Source organism: Schistocerca cancellata, chromosome 2 (genome assembly GCF_023864275.1).
Source record: "Schistocerca cancellata isolate TAMUIC-IGC-003103 chromosome 2, iqSchCanc2.1, whole genome shotgun sequence".
Classification (NCBI taxonomy): Eukaryota; Metazoa; Arthropoda; class Insecta; order Orthoptera; family Acrididae; genus Schistocerca; species Schistocerca cancellata.
In genome coordinates, this window is record NC_064627.1 from 143,415,152 (window position 1) to 143,434,959 (window position 19,808).

A 19,808-nucleotide genomic window follows, 5' to 3' on the forward strand; every position below is an offset into this window, starting at 1 on the left:
TGGAGAGCCTCAGTAAACAGTGTCACATTCATTATGTTATGTTTTGCAACTAAGTTGTTGCCTTAAGATGCTGCTAGTGTTTGCTACTGTGGTTAGCATCCACTCCTGGGACTTCTTGCACTGGCTTCTGTTGTAACAGTGTTATTCATGCTTTTTCTAACCCTAGACTAGCCTCCAGTGTATTAGTTAGACCTGTCTGGAATAAACAACTATTTCGAAACCCTATTTGTCCAAGAGTCTCCTCAACGAGTTCCCTACCGAGTCTCACCACCTGCATTCCTAGTAAACGCCTGTACCAGTGTTGGCTCAGATAGAAGAAAACAATCAAATGCCTTCACTGTGAATTGTCCTTCTGCCTTCTGCTCTGTACCGCTCGGGAGCGCAGACTGACCAGCAACCCCTTTTTCCCTCTCCCACCTATGTCAGGACACGACAATGTAGAACATTTGTGTGACCCTCTGTTGAGTACTGTTCGAATGTTTGGGATCCGCACTAGGTCGGATTAAAGGAATACATCGAAGCAGTTTAGGGGCGCGCTCCTAGGTTCGTTGCCGTTAGGTTCGATCAGCACGCAAATATTACGGAGATGCTTCGTGAACTCAAAAGGAAATCACAGGAGGGAAGACAACGTTCTTTTCGGAAAGTACTATTGGGAAAATTTAGAGAATCGGGATGTGAGGCTGACTGCAGAACGATTCTACTGCCGCCAACATGCACTTCGCAAAAGGACGTCGAAGGCAAGATAAGAGAAATTAGGGCTTATAGAGAGTCGTTTTCCCTTCGATCTGTTTTAGAGTGGAACAGAAAACGAAATGACAAGTGGTGGTACAAGGTACGCTCCGCCATGCACGATATGGTGGATTGCGGTGCACGTATATAGAAGTAGATGTAGAATGTAATGGCTGTGAATTCAACTAAATTCTTATGGATTATAATTACGAATAACTTAAATTCGAAAGATCAGATAGATAACGTTGTAGGGAAAGCGAACCAAAGACTGCGCTGTATTGGCAGAACGCTTAGAAGATGCAACAGGTCCAGCAAAAGAGACTGCCTACACTACACTTGTCCGCCCTCTTCTGGAGTACTGCTGCGTGGTGTGCGATGGGCATCCGATAGCACTGACGAAAGACATTGAAAAAGTTCAAAGCAAGGCAGCTCCTTGTGTAGTATCGCGAAATAGGCAAGAGAGTGCTACGGAAAAGATACCTAAATGGAAGTGGCAATCATTAAAACAAAGGCTTTTTCGTTGCGGCTAGATCTTTTCATGAAATTTCAATCCCCGACTTTCTCCTACGGATGCGGAAATATTTGTACATTCAATAAATTTGCATTTGTAATTGAAAGTCGCTTGCCCGGTATCGGCAGATAAAAACCGGCCAAGCGACTTTCAAGTACAACGTTAGACCTGTATGGGAACATACACAATGTATGTACGAGTACAGGTCGTGGAAGCACTGTTGACGACGTATGGAAGTTTGGTTGTGGCCGTGAGTCGTGCACGGATAGCCAAATGGCAAGGCGATCTCTCACGACAGTGTGGGAAATACATGTTCGAGTCCTGGTTCGGCACAAATTTTCAGTGTCGTCATTCCATTCAACAGCTGATGGTTGTCATTATTTCCAATTCCGAATTCATTTAATGTATTTGATAACGGCTGTAGCTGCCACAGTGGCTGCGTGCATGTCCAAACGAATTTGGCATCGTAATCAGAATAACTCAGGCACTGTGATACAATATCGCGAAAATATTTTGTTGTTGTCCGCCTACATACGGAGAAATCATAAAAAAAGTAAGTAAAATCAGACTTCACACTATTGGAGAGTGGAACGGTGGAGAAGGTCCTTGAAGGTAGTTTGATGAATCCTCTTCCAGGCACTTAATTATGAACTACAGAGTAGTGATGTAGAGGTAGATCTAGAAAGTCTTTTACAGGTACCCACCTGTTGATGTGGATGATGAAGCCGTCGTCGACGCCCCTGCCTAGCATGTCCTGCACGGCCTCCCTGGTGCAGATGCTCAGACCCAGCACGTTCACGTCCAGGATGCTCTTCCAGTCCTCCGTCTTGCCAGCTGTTAATACAGGAAAAAGCACATCATCCATAAAAGGGAAGCATTAGGAGTGGAAAATGATGTTAGTATAACTCAGAGAGAAATTAAGTGTCCTTAGGTTGCTTGAACGGACACAAGACTTTAATGAATGTCTGTATCAAAAAATAAAATATCGATACAGATGAGATTGCAAATGGCTGACCATGGTGATTTTGGCAACTTCTTTTAGTTATTACGAAATCCTCGGAAACTTACACTGATGGGATCTGGTGACATATCTCGCTTGTTGTTAAGGCAAGCTTATTTACAAATACAGAAATTTGCTGTGTACTTTCAACAAAAGTTCTCGGAGCCGAATTTTAGATTAGATGAATGGGACAGCAAATTGCTCGCGCCGTTTTCGAAGGAATAATCCAAGCATTCACCCCAAATTATCCTGGAGAAAACGAGAGAAACTCAATTCATGTTGAACGAGAGTGGATTTGAACACATTGGTCTCCTGAATACTACTCCCGTGACTTAACCACTGTCTTTCCTCACGGACTGTGTCCCTCATATCTGTCGCCTTCCAGTAACTATGCATGGGAAAAGCTACGAGACTCGCAAGTGGACCATCAGACCTGTTAATCACGGATATGATGAGTCTTATGTGTTTTGTAGATGTACCTGTCATAAATGGCTGGGCAACACAGTTTCATGCGAGGGCCCTTAGTTTCAGAGAAGATCGCTTTTGAAGTTTTATTAATACAACATGAAACATGATGCGGTCTACGATTACTTATGAAATTTATATGTAGCTCAGACCTCTCCATGTTTAAGAGTTGCTGTCAAACTTAGATAAACAGATAATTCTCGTATCTTACATGCTACGGGAGCCGCAGGGAAGACGGCTGCGTTGTTGACCAGCACGTCGACTCCGCCCAGGTTGTCCTTGATCCATTTGAAAGCAGACAGAATACTGTCTTCGCTGCTGATGTCTGTCTGAATGGCGTGCAGTTTGCCTGGGGCCTCTTTCAGTTCCAGCTCCTTATATAATACAAACACAGAGTAAACAAACATTTACAGAAGTAGCGAAAAGTGTTTGTAGTGTTGAGCAGAGATATATTACTGTCTGAGAACGCAATACGAAAGCAAAAACACAAGTGGTGAGAAGCGATGAGTGATTAGGCTTGAGAAAAAGCAAAAGTAACCGGGAAACAATACTTATTGCTTGCTTGATGACAGAAGGAAGACTACATAGATATCTGATTGGCATCTCATGGCATTCTTCGCCTTAAAGGCAATCTTTTTCAGCATAAAATGGAATAAAATTGTCGGGACTATGAGAGAAACAACGACACTGAGCATACAACGATAAATAAAGTAAATGTCATTTTACATGATGGAATGGTGTAATAAGCTCTGTGACTAATGTGAATATAAGAAAAATTATACATTGTGTAACAGGTATAAGTACAGATATTCATACTGGAGACTGAAGACAGTGTACTGAAAAACGTTACACAAGCACTTACCCAATTTGCAGGGAAATAATTATAACTATTACAAGTCACACGTTTTTAGGTTGGGTAGTATCTCCAAGTGTATGTGGCAAGAGCAAGCCATTAATGCTTATCTTCCCCCGAGCATTAAGTCAGGCGTTGAAACGTGAACATGTCGATGTAGAACGATTACTCCGTACTGACAGGAGTAGTCCAGTCCACTTTGTGGTGCAGTATGACTGTGCAGAAAACATCTGGTTGCCAAGTGTGTGACACAGAGAAGAAACAACCAGCTCATTGATGTGTGACCGAGAAAGGTGATGCAGTGGTTAGCACACTTAACTTGCAGTTGCAGGACGGTGGTTCAAACCCGCGACCAGCCATCCTGATTTAGGTTTTCAGTGATTTCCGTCATTCGCTTCTGGCAAATGCCAGGATGGCTCCTGTGAAAGGGCACAGCCGACTTTCTTCCCCATTCTTCCCCAATCCGATGGGCTCCTCCTCTTAATCAACTAAGCGACTAACTTATGTGTGTACATATCAAGGTACCAGATATAAAAACATCTGCACTTATACCTGTTAATACAGGCAAACAACAATAATTCATATACTAAAGAAACTTTGAAATAAAATAAAGATGTTTCGTCATGATTATGTCAATCATTAATACCGTGACTAATGTTACTAAACCAAAGTTCTTTGGCATTGCACGTGGTAACCTTAAATGAGCATATAGTTGTGAAGGTTACAAGATAGATTACTTACAAGGGACCCAGTGTTAAAAAAATTACATCGACGAGGTGCACCTGAGAATGTTAGACTGTTGTGGTTAAGCTCATTTTATTATGCGTGAAATATCGTTTGTGTGTGTTCTTTGTGTATGTGTATGCAATATGTTTACACTCACTAATATGGGTTTCCACATTGCCTTGATTCTGAAACTGCACTTTAAACTTACACTGTGCCACGGTTTACAAAGTAAGACAGAGAGATGACAAACACATTAAACTGTGTTCTGGGGAAAACTGTGAATCTTGTTTTGCCCTTAGGCTTTGAGGTGTGTGTGTGTGTGTGTGTGTGTGTGTGTGTGTGTGTGTGTGTTTTATGGATTAGTGTTGTTTGACAGTTCTTCGAGGACAGAGAACAAAATTCTATTGGAGGGAGCTGTGTATTTATGTGTTGTTTCCTTTCCAGTACTTGTTTCTGTGGAGAACTATTGCTGTACCTAATGCGATAATTCTCAAATGCAGCAACAACTCTTCAGAAACTAATAATTGAAGAAAACTACGAAACACAGATAGCGATAGCAGAAGGAAAGGAAATATTAAATCAATGCAAATTCTCTGCAATGCAACTCCGTTCTCTTCCAACTGCCAGACTGTTCAGAACCGAAAACACACACGCTCCCAACCATCTCTCTCGACCAATTCACCATCAGAGATTCTCATTTACTGACTCGCTGACACACGCAGAGACACAAAAATACACACGCTCACACACAGACACACAGAATACACACAGAAAATAAAAATTCTCGATTAAAAAATCATTTTACATTCAGTTCTGTGTTGTTGCAGATGACAGACTGGGAAAGGAAAGTAGCTATAACGCAAAGTACTGCAAACTGTAGAAGCCACAGCATGCGTTAACAACGTGTATTTTGAAAAAAATGTGTGATCATATTTGTCAATATTTTACTTAAAAATTAAATTCTATATTGAGGCAGTAAAATGGGATATTATTTGTTGTTAATCCTTTGTGGCCCAAGGAACCAAACTGAGTTTTGAAAAAAAATATTTTGTACAATTACATTACAAATGATATATAAAACTAATATATAAAGTGAGAAAAGTAGTCGAGTGTTTACACATGTTTTTATAAGACATGGGTACATAGAGAAACCACTGGTCCAGTACAAAAAGTTATGACGTACGGTTCTCAATATGTTTTGTGGTACATAGCAAAACAGTTTTCACATTACTGACGCAGAGACCTTCGCCACATATTTCACAGCTCCATTTTGTGCGATGAGGCCTTAGCTGCTGTGCTACAAAGTCCACATCTACAGTATGTGTTCCTCACAGGTAAGTGTTTTGCATTATCGAAGAGTTTCTCTGGTGCTACATAGGGCTTGAAAGAGTTTTATTTTTTTGAAAGTCTCTTTCCTCCACTGGGGGACAACTTTGTAGCTCCTATCAGACCTGCGATGACTGCAAGGCGAAACTCTTTGAGTGACATGGATCTTCTCTCTTGACATCTGTTGTTGAAGATTAGGTATGAGTTAACAACAGTTACATCTACATAGTGCCACAGCATACGATTTTTACTTTTTCTGTCAGTTTCATACACGGATTTGGACGTACCTGCATTGTCCACATAACCCATAAGGTTGTTGTAATCGTTGACTAAATGTGGACATGAAATTACAGCGACATGGATCTTCTCTCTTGACATCTGTTGTTGAAGATTAGGTATGAGTTAACAACAGTTACATCCACATAGTGCCACAGTATACGATGCCACCACTTTTTACTTTTTCTGTCAGTTTCATACACGGATTTGGACGTATCTGCATTGTCCACATAACCCATAAGGTTGTTGTAATCGTTGACTAAATGTGGACATGAAATTACAGCGACTACACCATCCTTATTTTTCATTGTGGCTGTTGACACGTCCTCTACGCTGTGATAATTGGAGAGAAACAAGATTCCTTTTTTATCCTTCCGCAACATAGCAACAATTCCTGTCTCAGAACACCTGAACTGGAAGTATCCCCTACCCATTGTCTTTTCACTGGTGAAATCTGTAGGCATCCCAGCTCGTCTTTGTCGAACAGTTCCACATGCATACACTTGATGTTGCAGGAGGTGCTTCATGAGATATAATGAAGTAAAATAATTATTGACAAAAATCTTGTGACCCAATCCATGTAGACTTTCAGTCATAGTTTCGACAACTCTAGCACCATTTTCATTTGCTCACACCCATACTTTATATCCTCTTTTTATTGGCTTCTGGGGTAAACATTGCTTCAAATTGGAACGTCTTTTGAATGTAATCATCGATTCATCCACACTCTGGTTCTCTGTTGGTAAAAAGTGGAGGAGAGGAAACTTAGAAGAGGGTGTATCTTATATAATGTGTCATAGCCTCCTTCTCCGTTCCTTGGCTGCTTGTCATTGTCATTTAGGTGAATGTTACCTACCAACCAAGAAATTATGTTGCGTGAAAATGTTACAGAAATGTACGTATCTCGCATTGCAGGATCAGAAGACCAGTAATTCTTATAACTGGGTGATTTCCTTATGCCCATTAGTAGATTTATTGCAAGAAATTTACGTATTTCGTCTTCATTTGTATGCACAAAATTTGTTGAGCCACCCATTTGCATTGCATATAGATTTGTTTCATATGCTATCATTCGTAACTGCTCTGGAGGGAATAGTGTTAGAAAAATGTCTTTTGGTGTTTCTTTTTCCTCTTCAATATTATTTGCCTGTATCACCACAAAACTGTTTTGGCCCTTTCGAAATTGGAAACTGTTCCCATACAACAGCAGCATCAGCTGTTTCCAGCACATCTTGCTCTCCTTTTGGAGGGTCACATTCAGTTACGGAAGGTGGTACAGCTTCATCATCAAAACGAAGTCTGTTTGGTGCTTCAGAAATTTGTATTTCGTTGTCGTCACTTTCACTATCTGATATGCAAGACTCAGCACACTTGGTATGTCATCACGTATTTGCATCAGCGTTTCGGTATTCATTTCACTTGCGTTGAATCTTCCTCTAGAAGCCTTGATCAAAAACACTACACCTACAACAAAGACCAGCCCCCACTAACCGATGTGTCACAGTGGTTTCGTAGCGAAAACATACATATTTTTTGTGTTTACATAACAGCTACGCAAGAAGTGGATCAAACTAAATTATTAGTCTATTCTACAATGCATAACTACGCCGGCTCAGATGATAATACAGCGGAAAACACAATATGTCACCACATGATCCTCAGCAACAGCCAACTTCGGAAAACATTGCACAAATGGATTGCCCGAGCCGGCAGCGTGTTGTTGTTTATATCGACAAAAGAGGGTACCACACTCCAGTGCTGTGGTGGTTTCGCGGAGCAGCCACTGAGCCACTTTTGAGACATTAAATTAAAGGTGGTTTCACTGTGAAACCAGTTGTACGCAAAGAGTTAAATAGAGAACAAATAAAAAATACACTGATGATGAAGTGAATACAGCGAAACATGTGTATGTGGAGAACAAGAAAGAAGTTGTACTGGCTTAAGGTGGAACCTGTTGTTGTTGTGGTCTTCGGTCCGAAGACTGGTTTGATGCTGCTATGTCTACACCTGTCCGAAAACAAATTTATGTCGAGAATTTCATTAACAGCAGTCTGGTGCTTCATGGTGAAACAGTTTCCGTGGGGTTATTGTAGGCTATCATTATATCCAGACCCAGATCTAGGGAGGGGGCAAACCGGGGTAAGTGACACGGGCGGCAATTTCAGGGGGGCGCCAAATTCATATTCTGGAAGAAAACAACATAGTTTCACAAAGTACCTAGCATCCAGCGCACGTTGGTCTATCGATAGTCGTATGATTTTGAAACGCATCGCTGCTGGTTTTTTGAACATTTTTGAACACATTTAAGTTTATTTCTGAATCAATCATACGTTGAGTTTTGAATGCTTGCACAGTGTACGTGATATCTCTGACAGGGGAATCCCCGTCGCATCCCCCAGACAAAAGGGGACGCCGGCCGCTGTGGCCGAGCGGTTCTAGGCGCTTCAGTCCGCAACCGCGCTGCTGCTGCGCTCGCAGGCTCGAATCCTGCCTTGGGCATGGCTGTGTGTGATGTCCTTAGGTTAGTTAGGTTTAAATAGTTCTAAGTCTAGGGGGCTGATGGCCTCAGTTGTTACGTCCCATAGTGCTTAGAGCTATTTGAACCAAAAGGGGACGTCGCTATACGAGCTGAGCCGAAGAAACTAGAACGGGTGAACAATCGTTGTTTGTTTATGTGGTTGACTGGGTATGCAAATTATATGCGTTATAATTACTAGCGAAGTCCATAGATTCAGACTACCAGAGTGAAAATAAACAGGTATAACAGGTAAGAAAGATTACATACTATCTTCTCGGTGTATCCAAGAAAATGAAATTTTGACAGAAAATTTGTGCCAGATTGCTACACTACTAAGGGCCAGTTGTACAGTGCCCGATTAGCAGTCACTTAAATTCTATTCGCGGAATATCACGGAAAACGCGCTGTACGAACACGTAATAACGCCTAACCGGAGAATAAATGCGGAATAAACAAACCGGTGATTCTGGCAGGGTTAGTGAAGTTAACTGGAGAATTTAGTTTTGAGAATGGCAGAAACAGTTACAGAATTAGTGATGGCAGGATTGTTTCTTAGTACAAGGAAGGAGAGGTAACGGGGACAACACACAAATCATATGGAAGAGTACGATGATTCCAAATTTATGTAAAAAATTTCGTACTACTACTATCTTTCGACCTCATGCTTGAAAAACTGGAGCATCCGAATGAAATGTGAAACTTTTTCCTAACTTAAAACTTCTTGCTTGTAATAGGCCTAATAGGAATTCGATACTGGTAGTACATTAATTATATTTTGTCGTGTTATTTAAGTAAATTAGGTAGATAAAAATGACCATTTGTGCTAAAACAGACTCGCTTATTTTGCGTGTATTGCAATGCTGCAATATTAGAAAGTCCTATTCCGTTTTATCTATCAGACAGTGACAAAATTGAGCTAATCAGATCGAGAAAACACGCCACTCTTGGGTACTATTCGTATAACAGCTTTTTTTAACATTAGACAACGACACTTTGATTTTACTTGTAGCAAAACGTTTGACGAACTTTGGAGCGGTAATAGATTCTTTCGCAGAAAGGAAATAACGCCGTGTAAAGCTGTAGCAAGAGTAGACAGAAACAAATGCTGGGACCTAAGGATTGGAGAAATGTGTACTGTCTTGCTTGTCTCTTCCCTTTAATGGTTTTTTGGATCCTATATTTAATTTTACGTCACACAAAAGAGAAAGTGATTAGCTAATAGGGAACAAAGAGCGAAAATTCTCTGAGGAGTTCTTATTGTCTTGATTACAAATAATCCCATCCAATATTAACCGTGAGTTTTTTAAATGGGGGTTAGGATACGAAACCGGCCGACTGGGAGCAGGAGAGGCACCACAGGACATTTTAATTTCCACTGTCCTGAATGTGGGTTTGATGGCTTTCATTACAAAATAAACACGTTTGAATTCCACACAGCGAAATACAGTGACGTGTGATAGAAGAATACTGTGTGAAGAGTCGTGGAACTGCACTTTGGCACACTTAAGACCAAATAACAAGTTTTCTATTTCCTCGAACATAAAAAGATCTACACTGAAGAGTCAAAGACACTGGTACATCTCTCTAATATCGAGTAGGGCCCCATGAGTACGCAGAAGTACCGCAAAACGACGTGCCATGGACTCGGCTAATGTCTGAAGTAGTGCTGGAGGGGATTGACACCGTGAATCGTGCAAGGCTGTCCATAAATCCTTAAGAGTACGAGGGGGTGGAGACCTCTTCTGAACAGCATGATGCAAGACATCCCGGATGTGCTCAATAATGTTCATGTCTGGGGAGTTTGGTGGCCAGCGGAAGAGTTTAAGCTTAGAAGAGTGTTCCTGAAGCCACTCTGTAGCAATTCTGGACGTGTGGGATGTCCCATTGTCCTGCTGGAATTGCCCGAGTCCGCCGGAATGCACGATGGACATGAATGGATTCAGGTGATCAGACAGGATGCTTACGTAAGTGTCACCTTTCAGAGTCGTATCTAGATGTAGCAAGGGCCCCACATCACTCCAACAGCACACGCCCCACACCATTACACAGCCTCCACCAGCTAGCAGTCCGCTGCTGACATGCAGGGTACATGGATTCGTTAGGTTGCCTCCATACCCATACATGTGCAACCTCTCGATACAGTTTTAAACGAGACTCGTCGCACCAGGCAGCATGTTTACAGTCATCAACAGTCCCAATATCGGTGTTGACGGGCCCAGGCGAGTCGGAAAGCATTGTGTCGTACATCAAGAGTACACCAGCGGGCTTTCGGCGCCAAAAGCCCATACCGACGATGTTTCGTTGAATGGTTCGCACACTGACACTTGCTGACGGCCCAGCACTGAAATCTGCAGCAGTTTGCGGGAGGGTTGCACTTCTGTTTCCTTGAACGATTCTCTTGAGTCGACGTTGGTCCCGTTCTTGCAGGATCCTTTTCCGGCCGCAGCGATGTTGGAGGTTTGACGTTTTGCCGGATTCCTGATATTCACAGTACACTCGTGAAATGGTCGTACGGGAAAATCCCCGCTTCATCGCTACCTCGAAGATGCTGTGTCCCATCGCTCGTGCGCCGACTGCATCACCACGTTCAGACTCACTTAAATCTTGATAGAATGCCACTGAAGCAGCAGTAAACGATCTAACAACTGCAGCAGACACTTGTCTTACATACGCGTTGCCGACCGCAGCACCGTACTCTGCCTGTTAACATATCTCTGTATTTGAATACGCATGCCTATACCACTTAATTTGGGGCTTAAGTGTATACAGTGTGTATCATAATTAATGGCGTAAACGCATACAGTGGAAAGTACATGATACTAGAAGCAAAAATGTATCAGTAAACATAGGGTCGAAAATGCATACCTTTAGTGATACGAACAATTTTTCATCTTCGATACTGTAAAGCAGATCTCTTCTACTGAAAGCTGTTTGCTTTCCATATTTTGGGAAATGGTAATGTGGATCAAAAAAAGAAAAAAGTCTAGTAAACATGTGCTCTAAAATGCATACCTTAAGAGCTATTAGCACGTGCTCATCTTCATTACTTGGAAACACAACTCTTCTAATGAACAATTGCTCATAACTTTTAAGGTATGAACTTTAAAGCACATGTTTACTGGACATTTTTTTCTTGTTTTAGTCTATACTACTACTTCCCAAACTGTGGAAAGTAAAGAGCTTGCATTAGAAGAGATTTGCTTCATGTGGTGTGCGTGCTGTAAGACCTTCAGTACACACACCATCAGATTATTTGTCTTGTCGCTCTAACGAAGTAGGCGAGTGTCAGCAATATGTCTCGTGGTCCTATCGTGCCGTGTTTATCTTCTGTCGTTAGGTCAGATGACAGAAATGCCACTTGCACACTTAGAGTAGCAGATTGATGGTGACCAACTTTAAACAGAACTTGATTAATTTTCACACACATTTATTAAAATAATAACAAGCATAAAAATTACTTAACTTGGTTCTGGATGCTATTTACAATTGACAAAATGGAGTTCCTTTGGTATTGGTAAATTAATCTTATTCTCACATATATCTCTGATACTTGACAAAAGTGTCTATACATTTATATTCATGGCTATGTACAGGCATATGGTAATCTTATTGGGCGCAGACTGAAACTTGACCATAAACTGGTACAGACTGGTGCAAACAAATGGAGACTGGTGCAGACAAATGCAGACTGACTAATCGGAGGTCTGTACACTCGTTATAATACCTCGCGCATTCATGTATCACTGCGCGAGTGTGATCTGCGAGGAGAAAAGGTTCTACGTTAGCAGCAATCTCATTGGCTGCATTACATATTAACAGGCGGATCGGCGGAAGCAGAATTTGGTCCGTCTCTATGGCAGCGCCATCTCGTAGTGCGGAGACGGACGAGCGCTGCGCCTGCACTGCTGTGCTTAGCGTGGCGCGCTCTAGTGGGAAAGTTGTGTATGCGCTGACTACGCGGAACTATGTACACAACACTTCACAGTATAGAAGATGAAAAATTGCTCGTAGCTCTTAATGTATGCATTTTCGACCCTATGTTTACTGAGACTTTTATGCTTCTAGTATTGTGTAGCTTCATCTGTATGCGTTTATGCTATTAATTATGATATACCCTGTATATCGTACTCCTTAGATAGAGTTGAGTTACAAGATGAAAATATTTTTGAAAAATCGATTTTTTAAAATTTTTGACTATCTCAAACGCTCGAGTTGGAGCGCGGGGGACGGGGGGGGGGGGGGGGCGCCACTACTAGTTTTTGACACGGTTCGGAATTATCGTAGATCAGGGGCTGGTAATATATGGTTAGAGTAGAGTAGTGTTTTCCTAAAGTGCGCGTCATTTATGTTGGCGGCCGAGTTTAGGTTCGTTCTGCGCATCTGACGTCACAAAACACAGTTAGCCAATGAACAGAGAACGACGTTGCCAGATCTCGACTGCAGTGCAGAGCATGGACGAGTGTCTTCAGTTTTAGAAACGTTCAGTCATAAATAATGTAATAGAACAAAAGCAATGTCTTGATAGCAGACTTTCTTTTATAGAAAGTTTGGAAAAAGCATTCTTTATACCAACTGCTTCATATTCTATTAATTAATTAAACAAAACAAGCAATAAGACTCCTAATTCAGGCGATAGCAAGGAAAGGTGTTCGTATCAATCTCACGAACTGCTTTTTCACAATAAAGAACAGCGGTAATTGTTTATTTCCTATTGTACTTCGACGAAGCGTGAATATTCATAGTGCGGAGACGGACGAGCGCTGCGCCTGCACTGCTGTGCTTAGCGTGGCGCGCTCTAGTGGGAAAGTTGTGTATGCGCTGACTACGCGGAACTATGTACACAACACTTCACAGTATAGAAGATGAAAAATTGCTCGTAGCTCTTAATGTATGCATTTTCGACCCTATGTTTACTGAGACTTTTATGCTTCTAGTATTGTGTAGCTTCATCTGTATGCGTTTATGCTATTAATTATGATATACCCTGTATATCGTACTCCTTAGATAGAGTTGAGTTACAAGATGAAAATATTTTTGAAAAATCGATTTTTTAAAATTTTTGACTATCTCAAACGCTCGAGTTGGAGCGCGGGGGACGGGGGGGGGGGGGGGGGGGGGGCGCCACTACTAGTTTTTGACACGGTTCGGAATTATCGTAGATCAGGGGCTGGTAATATATGGTTTTTGTTTGTCAGTATTTTGCGTGACTTGTTATACTTCTCAAGGAGTAACTGATATATATCAGCTGCGTTAGCGTAACGGTGAAAGTGTTCCGTTTCTACGTGAAAGGTTATGAGATCAATCCTTGTGAGGTGCATAATATTTTCTTTATTTAAAAACAATATTGAAGTGCCACGCTTAACGAATTTTATTCGTTTGAATTCAATTTTTCGAAATCTCTAGTGCTTTGTCTCTTCATTAACCCTTTCGCTGTTGCAGACACGTGCTCCCCGCATTCCGCGCCGTGCGCGGTTTTGTCATCACTGCACTGCTCGCCTGTGCAGACACATGGTGTTCCCACTGCTTTGACACACTTATCATTCGATTTCACAAAAACTATTTGGCCCAAAAATTTGATTTTTACACGTCTTCTTGACTGATACCTTTTCCCCATAAATGACTTAATTTTGTTTCGATGTCTTATTATGCAGCATTAAATGTAGTAAACCATTGCACGAAATTTTGAAGAGTTTGCAGAAGTAAAAGTCCATAGCGTATACTTTCCGTATGGTCGATTTTAGTTGCCACAGTGTTGAGAATGAAATGTGGACAAGATACCTAAATTTCATATAAAATTTACTGTATAACATCATCTCATGTAATATAAGTACCACATAGGTGTCGTATGTAATATTGAGAAATATTCCGTCTTTCGCGACTGTAATAAAAGTTTTATTTACACCGGGCGCGTTTGGCTTTATTTTAAAGCACTTCAATCAATGAAAGGTATGGCACATACACAATGGTACTCATGTTCTCTTTCTTGTTTTTGTTCCACAGTCGCAGTTTTAGCAATGGTATTGAAATATATTCCTCTTCTGCAACTGTAATAAGCGACTTATTTAGACCAAACGCGTATCTCTCTTTTGAAGCATCTTCAGTGGACAGTATTTTGTCTCCTCCATTGCCAAGTCACCTTTCGTAGTTTTGTGCTGCGGTAACACAATATTCAACGTTTGTGTTGGCTGATCGGTGTTTTAGCAAATAAATGTTGTTTGTGTGTGCACACACAAAAATTATATTTGACATAGCTCAGAGGACTTCACTGATAGACGTTATAGTCAAGTCCTAAGGTTTTTGTAAGTCCACAGTTTTGTTTAATGTATTTTGTGTACTGCCTTTTGATTGATTGAAGTGCTTTAAAATAAAGCCAGACGTGCCTGGTGTAAATAAAACTTTTGTTACAGTCGCGAAAGATGGAATATTTCTCAATATTACATACGACACCTATGTGGTACTTAAATTAAATGAGATATTGTTATACAGTAAATTTTATATGAAATTTAGGTATCTTGTCCACATTTCATTCTCAACATTGTGGCAACTAAAAACGACCATACGGAAAGTATACTCTATGAACTTTTACCTCTGCAAACTCTTCAAAATTTCGTGCAATGGTTAACTATATTTAATGCTGCATAATAACTGCGTTGAACATCGAAACAAAATTAAGTCATTTATGGGGGGAAGGTATCAGTCAAGAAGGTGTGTAAAAATCTAATTTTTGGGCCAAATAGTTTTAGTGGAATCGAATGATAAGAGTGTCAAAGCAGTGGGAACACCATGTGTCTGCACAGGCGAGCAGTGCAGTGACAAAATCGCGCACAGCGCGGAATGCGGGGAGCACGTCTCTGTAGCAGCGAAAGGGTTAATGCGGCCGTGGTGGCTTTACTTCACGTACTGCGCACTCCCCCCTAAACGTAAGTTTGCGAACTATGCTATACTATGGCGCTGCTTCTCGTGGCGCGTGCGTCGTGTGCAACTGGCAACGCAGCAATCTCCCGCGTCTGGGCAGGCATGCGCGAGCCGCCAAGATAAAAGAATTAGAGTTGGGCAAAACTGTTCTTTTCAGAGATTGGATCAGAACTGTTCGCTCCCTGAAATGAATTAGCTCTTTCTCATGACTCACCACTCATTTACAATAGAAAATAAATGGAAGGCACATTGCCCTTTAAACTTGGTTTATTCCAGTACTATACCTGTATTTTGATCTTATTTGATCCTATTTTGAAGTAACACAGATAATGAGTAAGAATTTTGTATTGTTTATTGAAATTTCCACGATATGACAAAGTTTTTGATTATTGATTTATTTTGCACTATTGTGGTTTTCTGGGTGATCGGAAAATGTTGTAACTTGAGATTTACATTAACAATATATGTGGCTACAATGTATTAAAATTTCATTAACCTCATACAAATACATCGCAAGCCATATATTTTTAAAGTGAACGTTTCCTTCCGAAGACGCCTAAAATCGCAAAATCCGTACCAGAATAAGAAAAAAAAATATAAATTTGACTGTAAAACGAAAGTGCTGCATATAGCCTGACGCAGAATAAAACAAGAAAAATATTGGTGTATCACATTTTGCGATACGTTTATCGGTTCGCTCGTAATTAAATCTAATCAGTTTAAACAAATAAAAATAAAATAAAAACAATTGATGTATACATAACATAATAATGTAATATACATAGCGGTATTACTACGAAGAACAATATCCAGTAGGGACGAACTCCGATGCAGAGGCGCTGAGTCGAGCAGGTCGAGCCGCGAGCTGTATTACTGCGTGAGCTGAGACCGCAGAGACCAGAGTGACACCTGAGTCGCTTTGCTCAACGCTCTGGCTAGAGTCGAGACGGTGGGGTGAGCGTTGAGCGGGCGAGTTCCGAGGGTGGGGGGGAGCGGTGAACTCACCCGCTCCGAGACAAATCGTCCGTTCCCTTGCGAGCAGGTTGTTGCAAGTAGTTCCTATGTTATCCGCTAGGTGGCTCTCTGTCCTGTTGCTCGCATCATCTGCTCAGAGGGCAGGACGTGCGACTGAAACGATCGCCGACAGAGTGCGATGCGAAGTTAAGCTGCGCCAGACACTGCAAGCGGCAGACGACGCACAGAGACGGCACGGCATATGTGAAACACAAAATCCAATGGGGCACTGCACAATGCAGGCAGCCAAGGTAGAAGCAGGGCAGAGGCCGGCGCTGGCTGTGTTGTGTGGCGTGCACTGTGCTCTGACCAGCAGAGGCGCTGCTGATATGCTCTGTCTCTCTCTCTCTCTCTCTCTCTCTCTCTGCCGTGGGAAACGTTTGGAGCTACCGTTCTTGTTTTCTGAATCACTGATTGTTCACTCCTTTGAAAGATTGAACTCTATGAATTAGTTCAAGAGCGGATCCCCCATCTCTAAAAAGAATTCAACTTATAATATCGTCGGTTCCTTCCGCGGGGCACAGCGGCCTCCTGTAAACTCACTTGATCCATTTGATTAGCACTCACTAGCGGACGCTGGGGCAAGGACAGTGTGCTGGCGGAGCCCGGACTCACCTTGACCTTGTCCGGCCTCCTGGCGAGTCCCACGACGCTGAGGCCCTGCCGCAGCAGCTGCCGCGCCACGGCGGCGCCCACTCCCTGGCTGGCTCCTGTCACCACGGCAACGCGCCCCCTGTACCTGTCCATGGCCGTGTCCGTGACGTGTACACGCTAGTCTCGTCGTGTCCGTACGGCTCGGCGGAACGCCGCGTACTGGGCGAGGTGCAGCGGCGTCCGCCAGGACATACGCCGCGGGAAGGTTGCCTCGTATCTGTGCAACACGGCGCAGCTGCGGCCGATGAGTTATCGGGCGTCAGTGCAACCCATTTTTGATAACGCAGTCGGTACTCGAGAGGCTATACCGCGTATCTACAGATAAGGTGTTCGTATACTGTCGACGCCGTTGCTCGTACTTGAACTGGACATCCGTACCCAATGCTGAATAGAATATCATGTGTATCAGTATGCGACAGGAATCGAATCGCGTGACAATTAAGATGGGAGAGAAAGGAGGAAGATATGCGGGTGATTCCAAAACTAGTCGTAAGCTACACCTTATTTGCAGATAAGAGAGCATTTTACTTTATTTCCAGTTTTGCTGTTTCACAAACGTGAAGTGAATGTATGAGCACTGCAGTATGTACGGAGCAAGGAGTGAGTGGTAGGTTCGCACGCTGGCTAGCCATCTGGCTGTCTGGCGCTTTCAGAGCCAGTGGGATGAGGTGCCGACGCAGAAATCGCTCGTGAAGTCAGGAAAGAGATGTGTAGGGGAAGTACGTTTCTTCTGGCGCGAATCAAGTAACTGTTATTAATAAATATTTGATAGCAAAGGTTGCTATTTGACAGTCAGACATTAGGAAGAGTCTTCAGGTCACAAATACAGTCTTCCAGTAATTTTACAAAAAAATGGTTCAAATGGTTCTGAGTACTATGGGACTTAACTTCTGAGGACATCAGTCCCCTAGAACTTAGAACTACTTAAACCTAACTAATCTAAGGTCATCACACACATCCATGCCCGAGGTAGGATTCGAACCTGCGACCGTAGCGGTCGCGCGGAGTAATTTTTCAATACCAGGAAACGTTGATATTAACAACTACATGAATAACTTTGGCATAAACGAAAATATACTATTTTATAAGTACTATACCGATCGTACACTCAAGTTACAGACTGTACATCATAGGTGGCAGACATCGATAGGATACCTTTCGTTCTAATCATGGGGTAGACAGTGTTCTCATACCGTTAATTGTTAGTTTACAATCAGTGTGAACAAGTTAATTTTGCGGTGTTTCTTAAATAAACGCGCCATAATGGCATCCACTGTAAAAATTATTTGGACAACAAAAATTTCTTCCCGCTTCATTACGTAAAACATAGACAGCAGTACTTCACTTTCAGAATCCGACGGTGCTGCTACGGCTCTGCAGGGGGACATAAAACTACGAGGGCATCTCTACGTAACAGGCAGGAAGAATTTCTATGCGACGGCCCACTAAGTCAGTTCAAGGACGGACTGGCTTAATTATCGCAAAACTCTGCTGGGAAAGCGTGGCCAGTTATTCAAAAAAATGGTTCAAATGGTTCTGAGCACTATGCGACTTAACTTCTGAGGTCATCAGTCGCCTAGAACTTAGAACTAATTAAACCTAACTAACCTAAGGACATCACACACATCCATGCCCGAGGCAGGATTCGAACCTGCGACCGTAGCGGTCGCTCGGCTCCAGACTGCAGCGCCCAGAACCGCACGGCCACTCCGGCCGGCCAGTTATTCTGTACGCCCCTTATACTACAGCCTTCGGACTCATCAGGTAAACTGAGACATTTCTGGAGGCTTAGTACGGTTGGGGGATTCCTGCGTAGTGCCTCTCACCTATATATATTGTAAATTAAAATCCCCTACCGCATTTTTCTGTCTCAACAGCTACTCTAGTGATTTTGATACGGTCTCCACTAATAGACAGGGTGATCCGCAAGAAAGATTTTTGTATTTAATTGATTATTTATAGTAATGATGAGCGTGTAACATATGTATTGTTATACTGTTATCTTTTCCGTACTTAATTGGCCTTTGGAACGACACCTCCTGGCAATGATGGGAGCTACGATCTAGTCAGCTAGAGAGGAGGCAGTAACTGGCTGCAAAAGCGGTTAACAGCCTCTGCAACTCTATAGAACAGCGAAGCTTCGCCAGTATCTATACCTAACTATACATGTAGAATGTCCCTGCAGTAATGATCACTACTGAGGGCAGGAACGATCATCCGAAGCAAAAATGTCTAGTAAATATGGACTCAAAAATGCATACCTTAAATACTGTGACCACTTCTTCATCTTCTATACTGTGAAATAAATCGATTCTACTTCAAATTCTTTGCTTTCCATAGTTTGATAGGAGCTAATATAGACCAAAAATGTAAAAAATTGTTGGTAAACGTGGGCTCCAAAAAGCATACCTTAAGAGCTATGAGCACTTGTTCAGTAGAAGTTATATCTTTAACAGTAGCAAAGATGAACAGATTCTCCTGGGATACTCTGTATTATAAATCAAAGTTTTTTCCATGACTTTCTGTCCGTATGTGAAGGCTAATCTCAGAAACTATTGGTTCAAATGGCTCTGAGCACTATGGGACTTAACATCTGAGGTCATCAGTCCCCTAGAACGTAGAGCTACTTAAACCTAACTAACCTAAGGACATCACACACATCCATGCCCGAGGCAGGATTCGAACCTGCGACCGTAGCCGTCGCGTGGTTCCAGAATGTAGCGCCTAGAACCGCTCGGCCACACCGGCCGGCTATTGATGACTAAAGTCTCTGTTAGGTGTATCTGTTGTTTTTATTAAACGCTACGAACTTATGTAGCAA

The 19,808-nt window shown here is 42.2% G+C and overlaps 1 protein-coding gene across 1 annotated transcript in view; it reads right to left on the minus strand.

The window, feature by feature from the left end:
• Nucleotides 1-17,101, minus strand: part of LOC126161437 (dehydrogenase/reductase SDR family member 11-like) — a 71,424-nt gene extending 54,323 nt beyond the window's left edge. Inside the window, exons 1-3 of the mRNA XM_049917238.1 lie at nucleotides 16,949-17,101; nucleotides 2,917-3,079; nucleotides 1,945-2,074 (exon numbers count right to left, since the gene is read on the minus strand). Coding sequence (XP_049773195.1) covers nucleotides 1,945-2,074; nucleotides 2,917-3,079; nucleotides 16,949-17,080 — 425 coding nt within the window. The 5' untranslated portion in view covers nucleotides 17,081-17,101. The remainder of the gene's footprint in view (nucleotides 1-1,944; nucleotides 2,075-2,916; nucleotides 3,080-16,948) is intronic.
• Between the last annotated feature and the right edge of the window lie 2,707 nt (nucleotides 17,102-19,808).